At 46.4% G+C, this 22,862-nt stretch overlaps 1 protein-coding gene across 1 annotated transcript in view; it reads left to right on the top strand.

The window, feature by feature from the left end:
• PADI2 (peptidyl arginine deiminase 2) overlaps window positions 1–22,205 on the top strand; it is a 42,647-nt gene extending 20,442 nt beyond the window's left edge. The window contains exons 8-16 of the mRNA XM_070759449.1: window positions 5,776–5,879; window positions 7,236–7,347; window positions 8,494–8,601; window positions 15,371–15,522; window positions 16,102–16,246; window positions 17,344–17,437; window positions 20,055–20,140; window positions 20,423–20,551; window positions 21,004–22,205. Of these exons, the coding sequence (XP_070615550.1) occupies window positions 5,776–5,879; window positions 7,236–7,347; window positions 8,494–8,601; window positions 15,371–15,522; window positions 16,102–16,246; window positions 17,344–17,437; window positions 20,055–20,140; window positions 20,423–20,551; window positions 21,004–21,237 (1,164 nt within the window). The 3' untranslated portion in view covers window positions 21,238–22,205. The remainder of the gene's footprint in view (window positions 1–5,775; window positions 5,880–7,235; window positions 7,348–8,493; window positions 8,602–15,370; window positions 15,523–16,101; window positions 16,247–17,343; window positions 17,438–20,054; window positions 20,141–20,422; window positions 20,552–21,003) is intronic.
• The last annotated feature ends 657 nt before the right edge of the window (window positions 22,206–22,862 follow it).

The following is a 22,862-nucleotide window of genomic DNA, read 5'->3' as shown; positions in this document are numbered from 1 at the left end:
AGGAGGTTGGGTGCCGAGGGTGGTCCTTTATGTCTTTCACCCCACCTCAAAGACCCTCTGGAAATTTATTTATTTATTTTATTATGTATTTATTTATTTTATTTATTTATTTATTTAAATTATTATTATTATTATTATTATTATTATTATTATTATTATTACTACTACTACTACTACTACTATTACTATTATTTATTAGATTTGTATGCTGCCCTTCTCCAAACACTTGGGGCGGCTCACAAGATACAATGTAAACAATACAACAAATCTAATCAACCCAATATATTAAAATCAGTCAGCCAATTCATTCACAACCACACATCTCATTTAGTAAATGGGGGAGGGGAGGCTTGATCTAATTGCCCCCTGCCTGGCGACATAAATGAGTCTTAAGACTCTTACGAAAGGCGAGGAGGGTGGGGCCAGTGCGAATCTCTGGAGGGAGCTGATTCCAGAGGACCGTGGCCGCCACAGAGAAGGCTCTTCCCCTAGGCCCCGCCAGATGACATTGTCTGGCCGACGGGACCCGGAGAAGGCCACCTCTGTTGGACCTAACCAGTTGCTGGGATTCATGCAGCAGAAGGCGGTCCTGTAAGTAATTAGATTTTTATGCCACCCTTCTCCGCAGACTCAAGGCGGCTCACAACAAAATAGATACAAAAATACAATGCATATGAAATCTAAATTTAAAATCAAATCCAAAACCCCAATACATTTAAAAACAATCATCCATTTCTTCAAAAGTAATTAAAAGAAAATACTTCTCAATTATTTTTAGTTTCCAACCATTCATAAAACTTTCCCCAGATCTTATAGTAATCACATTCCTCTTTATCTTTAAGTTTTAAAGTAAGCCTATTAATTTCAGCACAATCTAAAATCTTACGTAATATTTCTCTTTCATCTGGAATTTTGTTCAGCTTCCAATTTTGTGCATATGCTATTCTAGCTGCTTTAATTTTAAACTATTAAAGACCCAGATGACAAAATAAGGATTGGTTGCAGCACTGGATAAGGAGTTAACACAGAGATGAAAGGATTAGATTAAATATTGACATAAGACGTTAAGATGTTTATGTTTTATTATAAATAGAAAAAGGGAATATAAGGGACTAGATTTCATAATATTGTTATCTGTAGATGAAATATATCTCATGTGCAGTTAATTTTAATTAACTTAGCAAAGAAGAGGATAAAAAGTACATATTGAAAGTACAGTGGTCCCTCGACTTGCGCGTTCTCGATTAGCGCGAAACGCTGCAACGCGGTTTTTCAAAAAATATTATTTAAAAAATAAAATATTTAAATATTTTAAAAAAAAATTTTTTTAAAAAAAATTTTTAAAAAAAAATTTTTTTTTTTATTCTGTTCCCTGAATGGAGACCGCCGGCCGCTCAATCGGGCCGGCAGGGAACAGAATGGAGCCTTCCGCGGCGGGGCTGGTAAGGGGGGGAGCCAAGGGGGGAGCCGAGCCCAGCCCCGTGGCATTCGCATTCCTCCCGCCGGCAGCCGACTGATCGTGGGCTCCTTCGCAACCTCGGAGAGCTTCCTGGTTTTCGTGAGCTTTCATGCCCCGGAAGCTCTCCGAGGTTGCGAAGGAGCCCACAATCAGTCTCGGCTGCGGGTGGGAGGAAGGCGAATCCCCCGTGGGCTCCGTTATATTTTCCGCTGCCAGCCAGGCCATGCTGGCGGCAGCGGAACAATCGCTGGGTGGAAGGCGTGCTCGGCTCTGCCGCTCCAGCCGCTTTCGGCTGAGCCTCCCCGGCCAAGCAGCCAGGGAAGTCGAGCCAGGCGTGGCGGCGGCAGCGCTGCTTCTCCGGTCGCCCGGTCCAATCCTGCCTCCTGCGCCGATGTTCCCCGCTGCGACGGAAGGCAGTCGCTTGGCTAGGGAGGCTCGGCCGAAAGCGGCTGGAGCGGCAGACCGAGCACGCCTTCCACCCAGGGAGTCCTGCCCTTTCATTCCCGCCGACCACAGGGGCGAGGGGTGGGGATGAAGGGGCAGGACTTCCCGGGCGGAAGGCGTGCTCGGCTCTGCCGCTCCAGCCGCTTTCGGCCGAGCCTCCCTAGCCAAGCGACTGCCTTCCGTCGCAGCGGGGAACATCGGCGCAGGCCGCCGCCACGCCTGGCTCGACTTCCCTGGCTGCTCGGCCGAAAGGGGCTGGAGCGGCAGAGCCGAGCATGCCTTCCGCCCGGGAAGTCCTGCCCCTTCATCCCCACCCCTCGCCCCTGTGGCCGGCTCATCCAGGGGGGCGTGTGTGGACTGGCAAGCGGCAAGCGGGAAGACCAAGGGAAGGTTCCTTCAGCCGCCCAACACCTGATCCGCTCCGCAGCGCGGCAGCAGCGAGGAGCCGAAGATGGGGTTTCCCCTTTGCCTTTACCCCATCTTCGGCTCCTCGCTGCTTCCGCGCTGCGGAGCAGATCAGCTGTTGGGCGGCTGAAGGAACCTCCCCTTGGTCTTCCCCGCCGCCCACACGCAAACTCCACCTTCTGCGCATGTGCGGCCATGAAAAAAAATGGCGCACATGCGCAGAAGGTTTTTTACTTCCGCATCCAGTATAACGCGGAAATCGGTTAGCGCGGGAGGTCTTGGAACGTAACCCCCGCGCTAATCGAGAGATCACTGTATTATTAGCATTTCTTTTCTCTGAATGTTTAACGTATCAAAGAAATATCATTAATTATTATTTTAAGCATTGATTCTGTGTTTTTTACTGCTCATGTTGTTTTATTGTATGTTGGAAGAAAAATAAAGAAAAGATTTATACCCAAAAATAAAAACAATCAACCACACTCATCCCGTGTACATTCCAATTGTAGGCTGGAGCGAAGCATAACTGCCATCCTGCCATCTTGCATTGAGCGGGAGAAAAATCAGGACTTTCAGTGCACCTGCTGTATTCCCATGCCCTTTGCTGCCCACTCCTGCCAATGCAAGAGTTGTTGTCCTTTTGCTTGTCCCTTTCCCTACAGTGCCAACCTTCCTTGGCCGAAGGGCAGCCTTGCTTTCTCACTGCCCAGCCTGCCCCCGTCCCCCAAGTCCGGATGACTTTAGAAAAATTAGTATGGGCACCCCGCTGCTTTTTTCCTTCTCAGCCTCGTCATCATTTATTTATTTATTTACTTGTTTGTTTACTTACTTACTTATTGTTCTGCCGGCATGTTTCAACCGCCCATAATTACAGGGTAATTAGTCCAGGAAGACACACACCACACGATAAAAGGAAAAGTTTTTATAAACAGAAAAACAGAAACAGCTCCCTTTTTAAATGTCAAAGGGATTTTCTGGTACACACAAGGCACAGGTTAAATGCAGTCCAATTGCTCACCCAATAACTGGGAAATTGAGTCCAATTCTAAAGTCCACACACAATCTTGAACAGCACAAAAACCATGATCTTGACGAAACAATGAATCTGATAAACTGCCATGAGGCTAAAACACCAGGTTGCACTTTTATCTGTAGCACTAATTACAGCAGCCCAACCCAACCACAGGTGGCCTCATTTTCTCTTGTAATAATCCTTCAGTTGTTGTCTCCTATGCATCACTCTACGCATGAGTGGATGTGTCATTAATTCTTGTTCAGAATCCAAGGATGATACAGATGATTGATCTCCTCCTGGACTGTCTGCCAAACTCCCCTCTTCTCTGTCACTCACGCTTCCTTGGTCAGAGGAGGCTTCGTCGGCAGATTCCATTGGGAGCAAAACAGGCCTGTGGCATGTGGATGTTTCCCCCACATCCACCTGCACATTCCTTGGTGCAGGAGCTCGGCCAGAGCTAACCAGAACACATTTATTTATTTATTTGATTGATTGATAGGCCGCCTTTCTTCTCATGGATTTGGGACGGCTTCCAAGAGTAAAGATTTCTATGCCGCCCCAAGTCCTCGGAGAGGGGCAGCAGAGAAATCCAATAAATAAATAAATAAACAAGGTAAAAATCTAATACAATTAAAACATTAGAAAAGATGGATAAAACCCAATATAAAAAAAATCAATCATCCCTCATTCATACTAACAGCCGGAGCGGAACTATCGCTCACGGTCCTCAGGCCTGCTGGCATAAATGTGTTTTTATCGCCATTTCAGACAGTGAGGAGAGTTGGGGTGGTACGAATCTCTGAGGTGAGTTGGTTCTAGAGGACCGGGGCCGCAACAGGGAAGGCTCTCCCCCGCAGACCCGCCAGTCAGCATTGTTTGGACAATGGGACCCGGAGGAGGCCGACTCTGTGCGACTTAAGTAGTTGCTGGGACACGTGAGGCAGAAGACAGGTCTGTAAATAATCTGGTCCAATGCCATGTAGAGCATTGGACCAGATTATTGCCTTTTTCCATCCGGTTGGTGCACCGGCGGGGTCTCACGTTCCTCAGGCGACTCCACCAGCAGCTGTTCAGTCCTCCAAGTCGCTGCTGCTGCTTCCTCCGCCACCGCCTCTGGACCCCTCTGTGTCGGCGGAAAAGCCATCAGGATGGGAGGCCATGGCCGCCACTGGACTCTCCTCAGTCGCCTGCATGGGAAACTCAGGGGGAGGCTGCACGGCCTTTCCCGCTCACCTCACACTTGAGAGAGGCCTCAGCCAAAAGGAAGGGAGTGCCATGCGCATGTGTGCACATGCATGCTTGAGAGAGGCACCCCCACCCTCCCCAGCCAGGCCACGTGTGTGAAAGCGGGGATGCTGCATTTAATGCCAAATTGAAAAAAAGTGTTTGTCGTCCCTTTTTATTTACCTCATCATTACCTCATTCTGTTTTTCCCTTGCGGTTTTTGAGCGCCAGATTTTTGAGAGGACATTTTCATAACCCTTTGTCAACGGAAATGAAAGATAATATAGATTCATCAATGAAGAAACTGGTTTTCTTTTCAAAAATTTGGTTTTATAAAAAAAAAAATGTTTAAGTTTCCCCTCATGGGCCTTCTTTGAGCTCCGTGGGCCCCAGAACAATGTACCAGCTTCCCCCCAAGCCCTCTCCTCAGGCTTGTGTATCAATTGAGCCAGGGACAGAGGCTGTTTTTACATTAGTGCCAGTCGTCTTCTCGGGTTGCCGGCCTGCCTGAAATGTCACCTGAGGCTCTTCTGGGAATCAGCTGCATAGCCCTGCCTAAAAATGCAAATTTCATTAGCTTAAAAATGCAAATGTCACTACCCCCTTTATCTGCCAGTTGGGTGTCTCAGTTTCTACCGCCCAGCCTCCTCCGTTTGCTCTGGGGTGGACCTCGCCCGTTTGACCAAAAGGTTGCTCTGCGTTCCATGCCCTGACGAATGCCGGCGGTTTTCAATTTCTCCGACCAATTAGCCAATTAATTATGTTTGCAAGATGAAATCCTGCCTAGGAGCCCTTGGGTTATTTATTAATTGGACTTGTATGCCACCCCCCTCTGAGGACTCGGGGTGGCTCACAGCATATACCAAAAACCATAATAATACAATTTATCCAATTAATACACTAAAAAGATTCTTAAAAATTCTAATTTAAAACATTCATTTGCATATTTTCAATAAATGACACTAAGGACATTCATTGGTCAGGGAGGACCAATGTTATTTATTTATAGTTATTAGTGTCGGATGCCCGCCTCCTCTGAGCAGGTTGCTTCTGCGTTTTCTCTTTCTGTCAAAAAACAAAAAAACCATGAGTTTTTCATATTTCTTTTAAAAAAAAAAACAAACAAACAACAGACTCCGTCCTGATCTGCTTTATGCAGGAATGTTTGCTCTGGTGTTGCATTTCTTAATTTTGGTTTGTTTTTTTAAAAACAAATCTTTTCCGTCAGGGTATTCCGCAGACCCCGATCTTCACCGACACGGTCACTTTCCGGGTTGCGCCCTGGGTCATGACCCCAAACACCTTGTCGCCAATCAGCGTCTTTGTGTGCAGGTAAAGGACCAAGGAGGGTACAGAAGACGAGGTTAACTTCATTCCCTTTTTTTCACTGCGAGCACACCGGCCTGCCAGGCGGGAGTTGCCACTACTGCTGCTATTGGTGCATTGCGTGTGCAGCTTTGAGTCTCTGGCATGTGCGTGTATGCGTCCCAGCAAGATTTCGCTTCTGTGCATGAGCAGAAAGCAAAACCTTGCAAGGGGATGCTGTACGTGAAATTTTGGTTATTTTTTTTTTGTTTCTGTGCATGTGCAGAAGGAAAAAAATTGCGAAATTCTCACACGCACGCTTGCCCCCTCGCAAGATTTTGCTTCCTGTGCATGCGCAGAAACAAAATCTTCCTGGGACCCACGTTCAAAATGGAATTATATTGCCTGCTCTCAAGAGAAGGTTGTCCTTGACTGGCAACCATTTGCTTAATGACTGCGAAAAGCATAGAAGAAGGCTGCCATTTGACCAGTCCTCGCACTTACGACCATTGAAGCATGGGATCAAAATTGGAGTGCTTGGCAATCAGAGTATATTGAAGTGGGTTTGCTGCATCCCGCCTCATGGGATTGTTGATTGCAACCTGCCCAACAAAGTTAATGGGGAGGGGGAAGAGGGAAGCTGAGTTTGCTTAATGACCATATGATTCGCTTAACAACTGCAGGGATTAGCCTAGCATCCTTCCTTCTTCCATTCCTCCATCTTTCTTCTTCATTCTTTTCTTTCTTTCTCTCTCCCTCCATCCCGCCTTACTTCTTTTTCTTTTCTTCCTTCTTTCTTCCCTCCCACCATCTTTCTTCTTCAGTCCCCTTCCTTCCTTCCTTCCTTTCCTTCTTTTCCTTCCTTCCTTCCTTCCTGTCTTTCTTTCTTCTTTCTCTTTTTTCCTTTCTTCCTTCATTGTTGCCTTCCTTCCCCTTCTTTCTTTCTTTTTTCTTTCCTTCGTTCCTTCGTTCCTTCTTCCCTTTCTCCCTCTTTCCTTCCTTTCTTCCTTTCTTCCCCCCTTTCTTCCTTCATTCTTCCCTTCCTTCCTCCCACCTTCTTTCTTTCCCTTTTCCTTTCTTCCTTCCTTCTTTCCTTTCTCCCTCCTCCCTCCCTCCCCCCTCCTCTTCTTTTTTTCTCCTTCCTTCCTTCCCTGGACCCACTCAGTCCTCCAAGAAAAAGAGCCCGAGATACAGAGTGGTTTCATATGTTTATTAGAAAAATAAGATAAGGAAGGTATTGTTGTATCTCCAGCTCTTTTTCTTGGAGGACTGAGTGGGTCCAGCCATGGGCTGTGGATACCCAATGATGCTCTCTTGAAGGGAAGGATGTGCAGGGAGCCTGGCAACACCTCACCTTGTCCTCCTTCCCTTCCCTCCACACAGTGTAAAGGACAACTATCTCTTCCTGAAGGAGATCAACAGCTTGGTGAGCAAAGCCGGATGCAAGATCAATGTTTGTTCCCGGTACATGAACCGTGGAGACCGGTGGATGCAGGTGAGCACCAGTGGCTGCAGCCAGATGCCCTTCTTGTGTCTCCATAACATTCCCCATAGATTGATAAATGTTGGTTATACACAGTTATGGGATGCTGCCCCCACGGGGGGGGTGGAGGGGGGGACATGCAGTGGGGGTAGTAAGTTGATGCCCTATTTATTGAATACTTAATAGGGTTTTTTATTGTCCTTCCTTCTCTACTACCTTAGTATGATCCTTAATTACTTTTAAAATAGGAAATAATTAAATACCGTAGTATGTTTTTTTACTCATAAATGCTTTAATTATTTTAATCCTTATCTAGAACTGGACTTTTATAGCACTGAAAGAAAACTGAGTTACTTGACTAATCTGTTACCATACTGAACCTTGTGGGTTCAGTACAAAACCTTAAAATGCTGTCTATCATTTGTCCTTTTTGTGGCTATTCAAATAATGTGACTTAATTGACTGAAAAAGAGTCAAAGCATCTATTTGAAAAGTTATCTTGTTCAGTAAGCCCCTCCTACCCAGTCACATGACCTTTAAGTCACACCCGGTCACATGATTGTTAAGCCACTCCCATCTGGTCACATGACCAGCAAGCCACACCCACACAATAAGCCACGCCCATAGTGTGGTAGTAAATTTTTTGCAGCCCTTCACTGGTTATACGCCATCAAATTGCAACCACATTGATAGATTCTCTCCGTAGTGATCTTCTCAATTGTTCATGGGACTTCCCAATGGCAGCCTGGTTTCCCAAACTTGACAGCCTTAAAAATGTGGACTTCAGCTCCCAGAATCCCCTAGCCGTGCCTTCAATCTCCCCACAACTTTGCTTCTTTCCTTCAGTCTCCATGTGCTTCAGCTGTAGAGAATCTTGCCATTTCCAGAGTCCTGGTTTTTTTAATTTAATTTACGATAACAATAACAACAACAGAATTGGAAGAGGCCCTGGAGGTCTTCTAGCCCCACTCCCTGTTTAGGCAGGAAACTACTTCAGACAGAAGGTTATCCAATGTCTTCTTTAAAACTTCCAGTGTTGCAGTTTTATTTATTTTATTTATAATTTAATTTAATTTATTTGTCTTTAATTTATTTATAATTTAATTCATTTGACTTCTGTGCTTCCCAATCCCATGGGACTTTTTCTTTTTCTTGCAGGATGAGATTGAATTTGGCTACATTCAGGCACCCCACAAGCAGTTCCCGGTGGTTTTAGACTCTCCGCGGGATGGAGGCCTCGAATATTTTGCCATCAAAGAGATTTTGGTAAGAGTTATATGGCTGTGCTTTCTTTTCTTAGTGACCTCGGGCATTCCTCAGTGGCAAAGACATCTATAAACATTATTTAAGGGAGTAAGCAGCAGAAGACTGATAGCAAACTGGCAGGAAAATCCAATTTTTTTAAAAAATAAGCTTTTCGTTTTGCAGTTATGATGGAACCCTGTCAGTTAAAGATCTTGACAGATTTGAATACTGGGCCCTGTTCAGGGGTGGGCAGCAGGCAGAACCGGGTGGAACACAGTTCCACCGGCGGAAATGAAGACGTGTGCGCAGCTCCAGCTGATCAGCGGCTGTCACTTCCTGGATTACTGGTCTCGGCTCTCTTTTATTTCCCAGCTGCTGCTGCTGCATCTATGCTCCTTGCTTTTTTCTTCTTTCCTCCTTCCTGGCCTCGGACAAGCTTCCCACTCTCCTGCCCGACTCTCCATCACCCTCCCACGGCCATCTCCCGCCTGAGGTGCAAGCAGAAGGTGGGGTGGAAGCGGCGCTGGCAGCATTTATGCTTCTGGCAGCACCTGTTCGCCTAGCTACCCAGCCTGAGGTGTGAGGGTGACCCAGGAAGAAGAGTGTGGGAAACGGGAAGCAAATTGCCTCCCCAGTGAGCGACACTGGTAAGGTTGTAAGTCGAGGACTTAACAGTTCACTTGAACGATGATGATTGTTCAAGCCACTCCCACATGGCTAGCAAGCCACTCCTACCCAGTCACCTGACCATTAAGCCACACCCACAAAATAAGCCACACCCACAGTGTGGCAGTAAAAATTTTGGCTGCCCATTACTGGCCCTGTTCCAGGGTTGGGTTCCAACTTACCTCTCTCTCATGCTGCATGCGTGAGCAGTAATTTAAAAATTGGAAAAAAAAACCTAAGCCAAAAAAAAGGTGGCAACCACATGCACAGTGCTGGAACTTAGCTTCTGTGCATGTTCAGAAGGGGGGGAAAAATTCAAAGAAATTTTAAAAACAAAATTGCCCCAACTTTTTAAAAAGTTGACAGCGCCCCCGAACAGGCAGCAACTGATCCGGTGATGTCATCATGACATCACCAACAGGTCGCTACAGTTTGGGCAAATTGGTCCTATTCAGGAAGAACCCACCCCTCGCAAAAGAAAAAAAAATTCTACCAGTTCTGCATACCTGACCATACTCGTAGGAACTCATCACTGGTTGTGTGCTAAAAGGATTTAACAAGGATCCTGTCAATAAAGTTTCCAGCCTCTTAAGCCGACAGGAGCTTGCTGGCGTTGGGACTTTTCCCCAGCAACAGGAATCCAGCCTCTAATGAACCTCCGATTGCCGAGGCTTGTTTTGCAGATCCCATGTCAATTTGTGGCGTCCAGAAGCGGAATGCACGAACTGGACACTCATGTTTTGGGGATGGCGTATGCGCCAGACATCCTGCCAAAAATGGGAATGTTGTCTGAAGGGCCCAGGCCTCCTCCGCCAAGGACTCCTGTCCGTTCCCCCTACCCCTAGTGCCGAAGTGCTGAACCCTCAAACTTCCCCCATATAGACCCTGTGATGCTTTGCCCCCCTCCTTGAATTTTGGGGGGATCCTGTGCATTTAATCGGATCGCTCCCCGCGAGGCGCCAGAACTCAGCTGTTTCCGAAGCGTAGCTGGTAACCGGAGCCGAGAGCGAGGTGCCACTAAGGTTACACGGAGACGCTCCTTATACGTACGTGGACTGATCGTTCCTCAATGTAGGAAATCCATCATTGCTCTTACTCCTCCAATGAGGACATGCACCCCTGAATTGGTCACGGGGGTGGTAGGGAGAATATCAGACCTCTCTCATTCTGCAAAACTCCAGGTTGGAAAAAATTCTACCTGCCTCCTGTAGTTTGTTTTGCAAAGAGGTCAAAAGGAAAACCAAGAAGCCAGAGCATTGAAATATTAAATATCCCCATCTTTTCTTTCATCTTTCCTTTCCTCTCCTCACCCCCCTGCCTTCGTGCCTCTCATTTTCTGATGAAGCTACTTAGCAAACTCTCACTCTCCCCGACGGCTTGATAAGTGCCTGTCCGTTGCCTCTTGAGAGGCACTTAATGGAAAACGAGAATTCATTTCTCAGCGGACAGAAAGTAGCAGGAAGAGAATTTGGTAGCGGTCAGGATGGAATTTCGGTGTACTCCAGGGGTGGGTTTCTTTTGCCATTTGTCTGTCTGTCTGTCTGTCTCTCTCTCTCTCTGTATCTATCTATCTATCTATCTATCTATCTATCTATCTATCTATCTCTATCCATCCATCCATCCATCCATCCAGTCAAGTACGTATTGGTAGTATGCAAAGATATAACAATGTTTATATACATGATACTAGTAAAAAAGAAACATTAGGATGGGATGGTAAGCACACTGATGCACTTATGCATGCCCCTTACTGACCTCTTATGAGTTGGGAGAGGTCAACAGTGGACAGTCTAAGGGTAAAGTTTGGGAGGTTAGGTGATGATACTACAGAGTCTGGTAGTGAATTCCATGCATCAACTACTCTGTTACTAAAGTCATATTTCCTGCAGTCGAGTTTGCAGCGTTTTACTTTAAGTTTGTATCTATTGTGTGCTTGTGTGTTGCTGTGGTTGAAGCTGAAGTAGTTATTGACAGGAAGGACGTTGTAGAAGATGATTTTATGGGCGACATAGTTCTAAGCTTTCTAAACCTAGGATTGTAAGATTGTAAGTTGTGTAGGGTATTCTGTTGCGAGTGAAGGAGGGGAGGGCTCTTATGGTAAAGTATCTCTGGATGTTTTCTAAAGTGTTTCTGTCCGAAATGGCATAATTGATATAATTGCTTCCAGTGATTCGTGACATTTTGCACACGTCCATTTGCTATGCTCGGAGTGTGTGCGCATCCCCATGTGCAATTTTATTTCCACACATGCTAAGCAAGCTGAAATATTGCCAAAAATTATGAAATAAATATGGCGGCCCACACGAGCCAGCACAGATAAACCCGAAATTACATCATCATCAATCCGCTACCGGAGTACCCACACTGGACCGCAGCAATAGGAATATGGCGCTCCTTTGGCCAAGGACTTTTTGCAATTATTTCCTCCCCACTTTTTAAACCCCGGTCCTGAGGGGCATATCGGGTGAGGCAGCTCGGCAGCCAACTTGGGGATATTTGCCTCATGAGCAAAACACGCTGTTAAAGCCATGTAGACACCTCGGAGGCTTCTGTGTAAGTGCCTGGAGGGATTGCCAAATGCTGGTTGTTAATCCCGGGGAATTTGAAGAAAGCTATAAAAAAAACAAATAGGGCAGCTACTTTGAAAGAAGTCCTCTTTTCTTTCTAAACCTCTGAGAATTAAATGGCCTTTTTAAACTTTAGCAGAATAGTATAGAGCACTGGTGAGACCATATTTAGAATACTGTATCCAGTTCTGGAGACCTCACCTACAAGAAGATATGGATAAACTTGAGCGGGTCCAAAGACGGGCTACAAAAATGGTGGAAGGTCTTAAGCATAAAACTTCATGAACTCAATCTGTCTAATGTGGAGGACAGAACGGAAAGGGGGGACATGATCGAAACATTTGAATATGTTAAAGGGTTAAATAAGGTTCAGGTGGGAAGTGTTTTTAATAGGAAAGTGAACACAAGAACAAGGGGGCACAATCTGAATTAGTTGGGGGAAAGGTCAGAAGCAACGTGAGGGCAGCCCAGAGCAAATGGAGTGTTTTCCTTTCTCTGGGCGCTTGGAGAGGAAATAAACCACTTCTCTGTGGTGACTCCCTCACACTGCCTCCCACACACACCGTGCGAAGTTGCCTCCCGGAGTGCCTGGACACGGAAAGGCAAAAGGGGGCACTTCGCCCTAGCCAGATCAACTTGGCTTCAACCAAACCAAGGAGTCACCACAGTGAAGGAAAGGCGCCGGCTACAAAGCGAGTAAGCAAGTGAGAGAAGAGGGGAGCCCTTCAGCATGGGAAGGAAGAGGAAGCAGGTAGCAACAGCACCCGCCTTTTGGTCAAAGGAATGGGAGGTTCCTCCCTCTTGCCCGCCTGGGTGCAGTGTATGGGAGGTAGCCTCGCGCCAGGTGTATGGGAGGCGCATGCTCCTCCTTGCCGCTTCAGAGTCTCTCTTCTTTTTTTTAGCCTTAAAGTTTTAGATTTTTTTTATTCCCCTCACCTCATTTTCTTCCTTCGTCAGAGACTGTCCTTCTCCTCTTTTTCCTCCTCCTCCTCTCACCCAAATCTCCCACCTAAATTCTGAGTTTTTATTTCTTTCCTAATGGATTTGCATGCATTATTTGCTTTTACATTGATTCGTATGTGAAAAATTGCTTCTACTTACAAACTTTTCTACTTAAGAACCTGGTCACAGAATAAATTAAGTTCTTAAGTAGAGGTACCAGTGTATTTGGCATTGTACTAAAGTGTATGAAGGGAAAAAAATTAAAATTTTATACTTGAGGATGCTCGTGCATGTGAGATTTCACCATTTTTTTTTGCTTTCACGCATGCGCAGAAGCCAAATGTCGCACCTGTGTGTGTGCACGCTGCTTACCATGAGCGCACCGGCAAGGCCGGCGATGGGCAGCCTTTCCGTGGTATGCACCAGTATGCACACATGGGTACATATATGTGTGCCACCATGCGCAGAAGCAAAAAAAGTGCCAAAAATTAGTAAAAAACAAAATGGTGCCACAAAATGGACCGGCAAAGGCAGCACTGGCGCTGTCACATGCAAATTGTGCAATCGGCAGGCTACTGCCGGACTAACGCACCAGGGCACACCACTAGGCTTGCGCCTCCCCTGTGCCAACCCTAGGCGTCTGCACAGGCTTGGAGATTTCTTCCTGCCTCGGCTGAGAGAGATGAAGACGTCGGTCACTTGCTGCCAATCTCCCGGAGGGCCCCCATGCCCCCCCCACCCGTGGTTGGCACAGGATTCTAACAAGCATACCTGGCAGGACGGGCTGCCCTTCCCTCTTGTCTGTCCCAGCGATCCAGCAGCAGTCCCGGCGGATGGAATTACAGCCGTGTCGCCTGGATTTGCAAGCCGCCTAATTCGCAGCAAAGCCTTCCTGGCACGCTCCCCTGGGCCTGAGTGGGGGGGGGGCTCCATTTCGAAGGCCTTTTCTGCCCCTCTCCCTTCTCCTTCCTTCTTGCCCCCAGCGAGGTTTCTTGGCTAAGAAAGAAAGCCCTCCTTTGGGGCCCTTAGTCCTTCTTAATTTGGGGCTCAATTTATTTCATTTATTTATTTATTGGACTTGTATGCCACCCCTCTCTGCGGACTCGGGGCAGCTCACAGCATATACCAAAAACACAACAATACAGTTTATCCAATTAATATACTAAAAAGATTCTTTAAAATTCTAACTTTAAAACATTCATTTACATTCATTCAATAATCGCACTAACGACATTAGGCCTGGCGGCAAAGATGTGTTTTTAAACTCTTTTGTGGTCGTAATTCGAGGATGACTGTATTCCAAAATTGGTATTTTGGTAATAAAGGGTTGAAGCATCAGTGCCTGTTTAGTGGGGGTTTCCGTTCCGTTCCCATGCTCAAAATCTTAGTTCTGGATTGGCATCTCCGGAGTTCCTGTCCTCCTCCCTCCCTCCTACATTCCCTTCCTTCCCCCTTTACTACATTTTAGAGCAGAGTCGAACAAAATAGAATAGAATTTCTGATTGTTCAAGTGTGATTAGACACAAGAGGAATTTGTCTTTGGTGCAGATGTTCTCAGTGTACATAAAAGAAAAAGAGACATTTGTCAAGAATCATGAGGTACCACACTTCATGACTGTCATATGCATTGTTGGGTTCCTACTGGTACGGCCAACTCTGCCGTTCTGGTAATGGCCTGCCAATTGCTCTGGTACCGTCTATGCCGGGCCATCGCGTGCACCGTTGCTGTTTTTTTGCTTCCTGTGTATGGCAGAAGCAAAACCTCATAGGAGGGGACGCTCGCGTGTGCAAGATTTTGGCGATTTTTTGCTTTCGTGCGCATGGAAGCAAAAATTTCTCATGCATGAGAATTCTTGTGTGCACGAGCATCCCCGTGTCATATTTTACTTCTGCGCATGTGAGAGGATGTGCGTGGACATAGCAAGCGCATGTGTGCGGGTAAACAAAGCGATGCATGCACAGTGCACTGGTATCAAGGTAAGAGGAACCCGCTCACAGGGTACAAATAAGCAATCAGGAAACAATCAATCGTAAGGATAGAAGCAACAAATTACAGTCATGAGTGGGAGGAGGTGGGTGATAGGAACGATGAGAAGACTAATAGGAATTGTAATGCAGCTTTAGTGAATAGTATGACAGTGTTGAGGGAATTATTGGTTTAGCAGAGTGATGGCGTTCTTGTGTCTTGTTCCTGTCTTGGTGTGCAGTGCTCTGTAGCGACGTTTTGAGGGTAGGAGTTGAAGCAGTTTGTATCCAAGATGTGAGGGGTCAGTAAATATTTTCACTGCCCTCTTTTTGACTCGTGCAGTATCCAGGTCCTCAATGGAAGGCAGGTTGACATCAATAGTTTTTTCTGCCGTTCTGATTCTCCTCTAAAGTCTGTGTCGGTCCTATTGGGTTGCAGAACCAAACCAGACAGTTATAGAGGTGCAGGTGACAGACTCAGTGATTCCTCTGTTGAACTGGATCAGCAGCTCCTTGGGCAGTTTGAGCTTGCTAAGTTTTTTTACGGCAGGATGCCAGCAACAGTGTTTACGATGGCAGACCCACCTGACCCCGAGCTCGGTCCCTTGGCATTCTGGCATGAAACTTCCCTCCTGGCTTTCCCTCCACAGGGCCCGGATTTCGGCTACGTGACACAGGAGCCTCTCTTTGAAGTCGTCACCAGCTTGGACTCCTTTGGGAACCTGGAGGTCAGCCCCCCTGTGTCGGTCCACGGGAAGGAGTATCCTTTGGGCAGGATCCTGATTGGAAGCAGCTTCCCCACGTAAGCGGGAAAAAGTTTGCGGAAGCTGCAAAGTGCAGCTTATTTGTTTTTAGGGATATTATTTCGGCCTGCTCATAGTTTCCTTCCTTGTCTCATTTCTTTCCTCTCTCCCTCTTTTTTCTTTCCTTCCTTCCACTCAACTATTCTCCTCTCATCTCTCCTTTTCTCCCTCCCTCCCTCCCTTCCTTCCATTTCTCTCTCATCCTTTCTACCTTCTTTCCTTCCTCCTTTTTCATTTTTTCCATCCACCCAATCGTTCTTCTCTCATCTCCCTTCCTCCCTCCCTCCCTTCTATTCTTCTCTCATCCTTTCTACCTTCCTTCCTCCCTCCCTCCTTTTTCATTCCTTCTATCCACCCAATATTCTCATCTCTTCCTTCCTTCCCTCCCTTCCTGCCTCCCTATCATTCTTCTCATTTCTCCCTTTCTCCCTTCTTCTTTCTTCCCAACCATACTTCTCATCTCTTCCTTCCTTCCCTCCCTCCTTCCCTTCCAACCATTCTTTTCTCATTTCTCCCCTTCTCCCTCCCTCTCTCCCTCCCATTCTTCTCTCTTTCTTTCCTTCCTTCCTTCCTTCTAGCTCTGGGGGACGCCGAATGACCAAGGTGGTGCGCAACTTCCTTCAGGCCCAGCGGGTCCAGTCCCCAGTGGAGCTGTATTCAGACTGGCTGACCGTCGGCCACGTGGACGAGTTTTTGACCTTCGTTCCCATCCCTGGCAAGAAGGCGAGAATGGCTCAGTTTCCCTTTAAAATGTCTCCCTGCATTTTCCCAGTTGGAGCAGCTTCCAAAGAGTTCCTCAACCCCCAGTGATAAATAATAGCATCCTGTTTCCCCCCCAAAATAAGACCTCCCCTGATAATAAGCTCAATCGGGCTTTTGAATGCATGACAATAAGGCCAAGTGCTTATTTCAGGGTTCAAAAAATATAAGACAAAGTCTTATGTTGGGGAAAACATGATAAAGAGAAGAAAGAGAGATGATAAATAGATAGATAGATGATAGATAGATAGATGATAGATACAGAAAGATAAATAGATAGATGATAGATAGATAGATAGATAGATAGATGATAGATAGATGATAGATAGATAGATAGATAGATAGATAGATAGATAGATAGATAGATAGATAGATAGATAGATAACCTATTTCCCCGAAATTAAGACATCCTCCCTGGCAATAAGCCCAATGGGCCTTTTGAGCGTATGGCAATAAGGCCAAGTGCTTATTTCAGGGTTCAAACAAATGTAAGACAGGGTCTTATTTTCGGAGAAATATGATAGCAATAATAATTTGTTAAATTCTTATGCCACCTGATGCAGGGATGGGTTCTACTTACCTTCCCTATATGTCTGCATTGTGTCAGACGTGTGCATTTTGCTCGCACGGGCTCATCTTGCTCGCGCACCACTCCCTTCACATCACACAAAGCACCCTCTGCGCATGAGCAGAGGCTCCTTTGCAAACCAATTACCTGGAGCGACAACTGGAGAACCGGTTCAGGGGTGTGGCCTACCGCCCATCGCTGCCAGTTCAGTGAATGGATAACTGGTTCGAACTGGCAGAAACCCCCTGCTGATCTGATGCCCAGTGTCTGGGAATCAGAGAGGGTCTCATTCCATCTGATGTGGCCTAGAGTCGTTGCTCCCACCTCACAATCAGGAAGTTGTGAGTTCGATCCTAGGTAGAGGCAGATGTAGGGTCTCCTGCTTGGGGCAGAGGGTCGGACTAGATGACCTCCCAGGTCCCCTTCCCACTCTGTTAATCTGAAACTTTACCCTCTGCCCGAATCTGACCTGGCGCTTCCTTCTTTCTCACAGCAATTCCGGATGCTCATGGCCAGCCCCTCTGCCTGTTACAAGTTTTTCCGAGAGAAGCAGAAAGAAGGCCATGGGGAAGCCATCATGTTTAAAGGTGAGTGGCCTTCCCAGGGAAGAGCTGCAAATCGTTTTACTGCTACACTGTGGGCGTGGCTTGTTTTGTAGGTGTGGCTTGATGATCATGTGACTGGGTAGGAGTGGCTTGGCAATCATGTGACCAGGGAGTGGCTTAAAGGTCATGTGATTGGCTGAGAGGGGCTTACCCACCAAGATAAGTTTTCAAATAGGTACTTGGACTCTTTTTCATTTGATCAAGTCCCATTCCTTGAATAGCCAAAAAAGGACAAATGATAGACAGCATCATTTGTTCAGGAGCACAGTAACATTTTAAGGTTTTGTACCGAGCCCACAAGGTTCAGTATGATAACAGATTAGGTAAGTAGCTCAATTTTCTTTCACTGCTATAAAAGTTTGATTCTAGATAGTGATTAAAATGATTAAAGCCTTTATGGGTAAAAACATATTATTGAATTATTTCCTATTTTAAAAGTAGTTAAGGATCATACTAAGGTAGTAGAGAAACATAGAAACATAGAAGACTCACTGGCTGGGGAATTCTGGGAGTTGAAGTCCACCCATCTTCAAACCGCCAAGGTTGAGAAACATTTGGTTTTATAGAACATATTGGGGTGGCATGCAAAGGAGATGAATTCACTTAGGAATATTTTATACCAGTATCTTACATTTGTTTAATGTAAACCTTTGCATGTCATGGTTTCATGTTTTACTACTTAATTTTAGCTTATTATTCTGCATTTTAACTCATTTATTTAAATTTCCTTTATTTTATTGTATTGTATTTTAACCAGTTTATACTGCTGTAGAGTGTTTATGATGAGACGCAGTTTTATGATGACTGATGTGGTTGCTATTTTTGCTTTGACGTGGTCGATTGGTTGATCAAATAAAATTGAATTGAATTGTAAAATTGAATTGCCTCTTGGGGGGAGAAAAACAGGTGAGAGATGGGCCATTTTTTGCAAAAACTGAGGCATTTTGCCTTCCCCCCGCCCCATTTTTTACCCAATTTTGCGACTGAAAATGGCCCGTTTTCCCCCCTCACCTCTTTGAAATCTTGGTGCATTTAATAAGTCTGAAAAAATGCAGTAATTTGTTTGCCGGTGGGAGGATTTCCAAAGCATCCATATGTGCTTTTGCATAACTATAACTGTACCATCTGCTACAAACAGTTCCAGAAGTTGAAAACCAGGCATCTGGATAGGAAACGATTTTGATGCCTGGGCATTTTCTAAAGCAGATGTGCAGGAGGGGCAACGTTTTGTGCTGCGAGGGCGTTTAGCGGGCGGGCAAGGCTGCAATCCTAGCGGAGGCGGGTGACACCATCAGGAGAGCTAGCGAGACCCGCTTGATGCCAGGCAGAGCAGCGCCCGGAAACAGGTGGGATGGGATCCCAGGCAGGTGACATTTTATTGCCCGACAGCTGGGCCTTCCGAGTGGGGCCATTCCTCTTCGTTTGGAAAGGAGCTGACGGGATGTAAATCACCGCACTTCCCAGTTCCCAAATGGAGGGGTGTCGTCTCTGACAGAGATCAATGGCCAGGCTGGCTGGTCCCTCGGCATTGCCTGGCTGCAGCCTCTGTTTCACCGGCTCAGACTTCCTGGCCTGGAGCAGGTGGAGTTTGAAGGGGGCTGAAAGGTGGAGGGTTTTTCTCATGGGAGAAGGAAGAGAATGCAGCGCTTCACGTCTGCTCTCTCTCTCTCTCTCCCTCTTTCTCTCCTTCCTTCCCCCTCTCTGTTTCTCTCCCGCTCTATTTCTCTTTCTCTCCTTCTCTCTCCTTCCCTCTCTCCATCCTTCCTTTCTCTCCTTCCCTCTCCCTCCCTATTTCTCTCCCTCACTGTCTCCTTCCCTCTTTCTCTCCTTCCCTCTCCCCCTTCTTTCATTTTCTTCTTCCCTCTCCCTTCCTCCCTATTTCTCTCCATCTCTCCTTCCCTATTTCTCTTTTTCCTTCTCTCCCTTTTTCTTTCTTTCTCTCCTTCCTTCTCCATCTCCCTCCCTATTTGTCTCCTTCTTTCTCCTTCCCCCTTACTTTTTCTCTCCCTCTCTCCTTCCATCTCTTTCCCTCTTCCTCTCCCTCTCCTTCCTTCTACTTCTCTCCCTCCCTCTCCCTCTTTATCTCCCCCCCTCTCTCTCCTTCCCTTTCTCACCTTCTCCAAATTCATGGATGCCAAGTGCATCGGTGGTTATTGAAATGGATGTCCAAGTGCCACCTCTATGTTGGCTGAGGCAGGCAGGGTTCCCTTGGGTACCATTTGTGGGGGGTCGAAGGAAGGCAGGGTTTTGCCTTCTCCTTCCGCTCAAGATCCCCATGGACAATGGGTGGGCCACTGTGAGACACAGAATGCTGGACAATTGGCTTTGGCCTGATTCAGCAGGGCTCTTCTTATGTTATTATGTTCTCCTTCCCGCTCTTTCTCTCCTTCCCTCCCTACTTCTCTCCCTCGTTCTCTCCTTCCTCATTTCTTTTTCTTCCCTCTATCCTTCCCCCCCTCTCCCTTTTTCTTTCCCTTTCTTTCTCCCCCCTCTCTCTCCTTCCCTCCCTCTCCCTCCCTCTCTATCTCCTCCCCTCTCTTTTTCTCTCCCTTTCTTTCTTTCTCCCTCCCTCCCTCTCCCTCCCTCTCTCTCTCTCCAGGATACTCCGGCACAGACACTAAACGAGTCACCATCAACAAGGTCCTTTCAAATGACATTATGGTGCAGGAGAACCAATACGTACAGGTGAGGCCGTGCAGGTGTGGGGAACCTTGCTTTCCATTTGCCTCTCTAAACCCCTTTATGAGTTATTTCTGGTCACCTTCTAACTTTGGTAAGGTAAAGATTCTCCTCGCACGTACGTGCTAGTCGTTCCTGACCAAAGATGGAGGCCGTCTCCAGAGTTCATTTCAATAAGTTTAATTTTAGCAACCAACTAACAAAATAACGGAAGGGAGTGCCAAAGAAGGGGGTGGCTGTTTGGGGAGGCTCCTAATGCTGGGCCTGACCTCTGCTTCCCCTCCTCAGAGGTGCATCGACTGGAACCGCGACATCCTCAAGAAGGAACTGGGCCTGACCGAGAAGGACATTATTGACCTGCCTGCCCTCTTCAAGATTGACAAAGGAGGAAAAGCCATGGCCTACTTTCCAAATATGGTGAGCGTGTGTTGTGAGTGGTCCTCGACCAACTCTGGTAATGAGAGATTCTGAGGAGGATGAGCCAGGCCCATCTTTGTACCCTGGGCCAGTGGTGTTGCCAGCTGATGCATAGAGTGAGAGTGAGGGAGAGACAGACCTGGATGAAACCGAAAGACCACTAGTGGTGGCAGATATGCCAATGAGAGTAGAGTCTGACTTAGAGGAGGAGGAGGAAGATCGGGAGCCTTTGCTAGATGCCCGCTTTAGAAGACTAAAAAAAAAGACAAGAATACTTGTATGGGAAAAGGAAATAGTCTGTAGTTTGTAACTCTAGGGAATTGTTGACCCCTGGCTTGTTTTTTTCCTTTAGCGCAGGCAGTGCACCCCTCAATTTAAGCCCATTGTTTTGCAAGAAAAACAACTGCCCGACCGCGAGCACAGAGACCTCCCTCTTGTTCTTCTCTTCCCAGGTGAACATGATCGTACTCGCCAGGGATCTGGGCATCCCCAAACCGTTCGGGCCCATCATCGAGAACGAGTGTTGCTTGGAGCAGCAGGTCCTTTCCTTGCTGGAGCCCCTCGGGCTGGCCTGCACCTTCATCGACGACATCTCCTCCTACCACAAGCAGCTGGGAGAGGTGCACTGCGGCACCAACGTCCAGCGGAAGCCGTTCGCCTTCAAGTGGTGGAACATGGTCCCCTGAACACCCAGAAGTCGAGAGAGAGGGGGAAGCCGGTTTCAGACACACACTTTGACCCTCCTGTGCACCTGTCTGACCTGCGAGAGTGGTGATCCGGGTGTCTTTTCTCAAGCGCACCCACTTGAGAAGCTGTGCGAGTCAGCCGGTGCTGCAGGGGGAGCAAAAAACTGTCTGTCTGAACTCTGGATGGAAGCATGTTGTCGATCGGACCCAGCGTCTAAGCTCTCATAAGGAGCGTTGCAGGGCCCAAACGGGTGTCCTGACAACTGTGTGTGGTGTGGGGTTTCTTTGCCCTCCCTAAATTAATCTTCAGCATCCTTCCTTCCTCCCCTCCTTCCTTCCTTTCTCCCTTTTTTCTTTCCTTCCTTCCCCTTCTCTCCCTTTCCTCCTTCCCTGTTTCTCTTCCTACTCCTTCCTTCTTCCCTATTCCTCCGATCCTTTCCTTTTTCCTTGTTTCCTTGCTTCCATTCACCCACTCGTCTTCTCTCCCTTTCCTCCTTCCATTTCTCTCTTCCTCCTTCTTCCTACCTCCCCATTCCTCCCGTCCTTTTCCTTTCTTTTCCCTTCCTCCCTTCTCCTTCCTTCCTTCCTTCCATTCACCCATTCTTGTCTTCTCTCCCTTTCCACCTTCCCTTTCTTCCTACTCCTTCCTTACTTCCTCCCCATTCCTCTTATTCTTTTCCTTCCTTCCTTCCTTTTTTCTTCCTCCCTTTTTTCCTTTTTTCTTCTCTTCTATCCACCCATTCTTCTCTCCTCTCTTCCTTTCTTCCTTCCCTTTCTGTCTTCCTTCTCCTTCCTTTCTTCCATTCCTACCTCACTTCCTCCTTCCCTCCCTCTCTTCCTTCCCCTAATGTAGCCAAGACGAAACCCCTTCTGCTTTGGGGAGGGAGGCGTGCTATAGCTCTCGGCCTTTGTTAAGGTGTGTGTGCGGGCTCACTGGAACAACAGGAATAAAAAATGAGGCGACAACAGTTGTGGTGTGGTCATCTTTACACTGTGCATGTGCAAGGGTTTTTGCAGTTTGATGTCCTTTCTGAAGGGGGGGGCATGTGAACCATAATTTTGTATTTTTATTATTCCTTCAATTTTATGATTCCCTGAGTACTATTACTTCTTGAAAAGAATTTTATTGGCCAAGTGTGATTGGATACACAAGGAATTTGTCTTGGTGCATACTGAGCGCATCTGCACCAAAGACAAATTCCTTGTGTATCCAATCACACTTGGCCAATCAAATTCTATTCTATTCTCTTTTCTATTCTCTATTCTATTATTCTCTTCTCTTTTTTTATTCTAAATTTTCTATTCTATTCTATTTTTTCTTTTCTATTCTAAATTTTCTATTCTATTTTATTCTGTTTTCTATTCTATTTTCTTTTCTATTCTCTATTCCATTTTCTTTTCTATTCTAAATTTTCTATTCTATTTTATTCTATTTTCTATTCTATTTTCTATTATTTTCTGTTTTCTTTTCTATTTTCTATTCTATTCTATATTATATTATATTATATTTCTATTAACATATTTTGCCAGTTATCAGGACTCTTTGCCTGCCTACCCCTGCCCTCAAATTCATGCCCCATTCATACAGCCAGAATAACAATGGGGAAATTTTGAATGGTGGGGGT

This window comes from Erythrolamprus reginae, chromosome 8 (assembly GCF_031021105.1).
Source record: "Erythrolamprus reginae isolate rEryReg1 chromosome 8, rEryReg1.hap1, whole genome shotgun sequence".
NCBI lineage: Eukaryota > Metazoa > Chordata > Lepidosauria > Squamata > Dipsadidae > Erythrolamprus > Erythrolamprus reginae.
The sequence above is the reverse complement of the archived record's forward strand: the minus strand, read 5'-3'. Positions and strand labels throughout refer to the sequence as shown.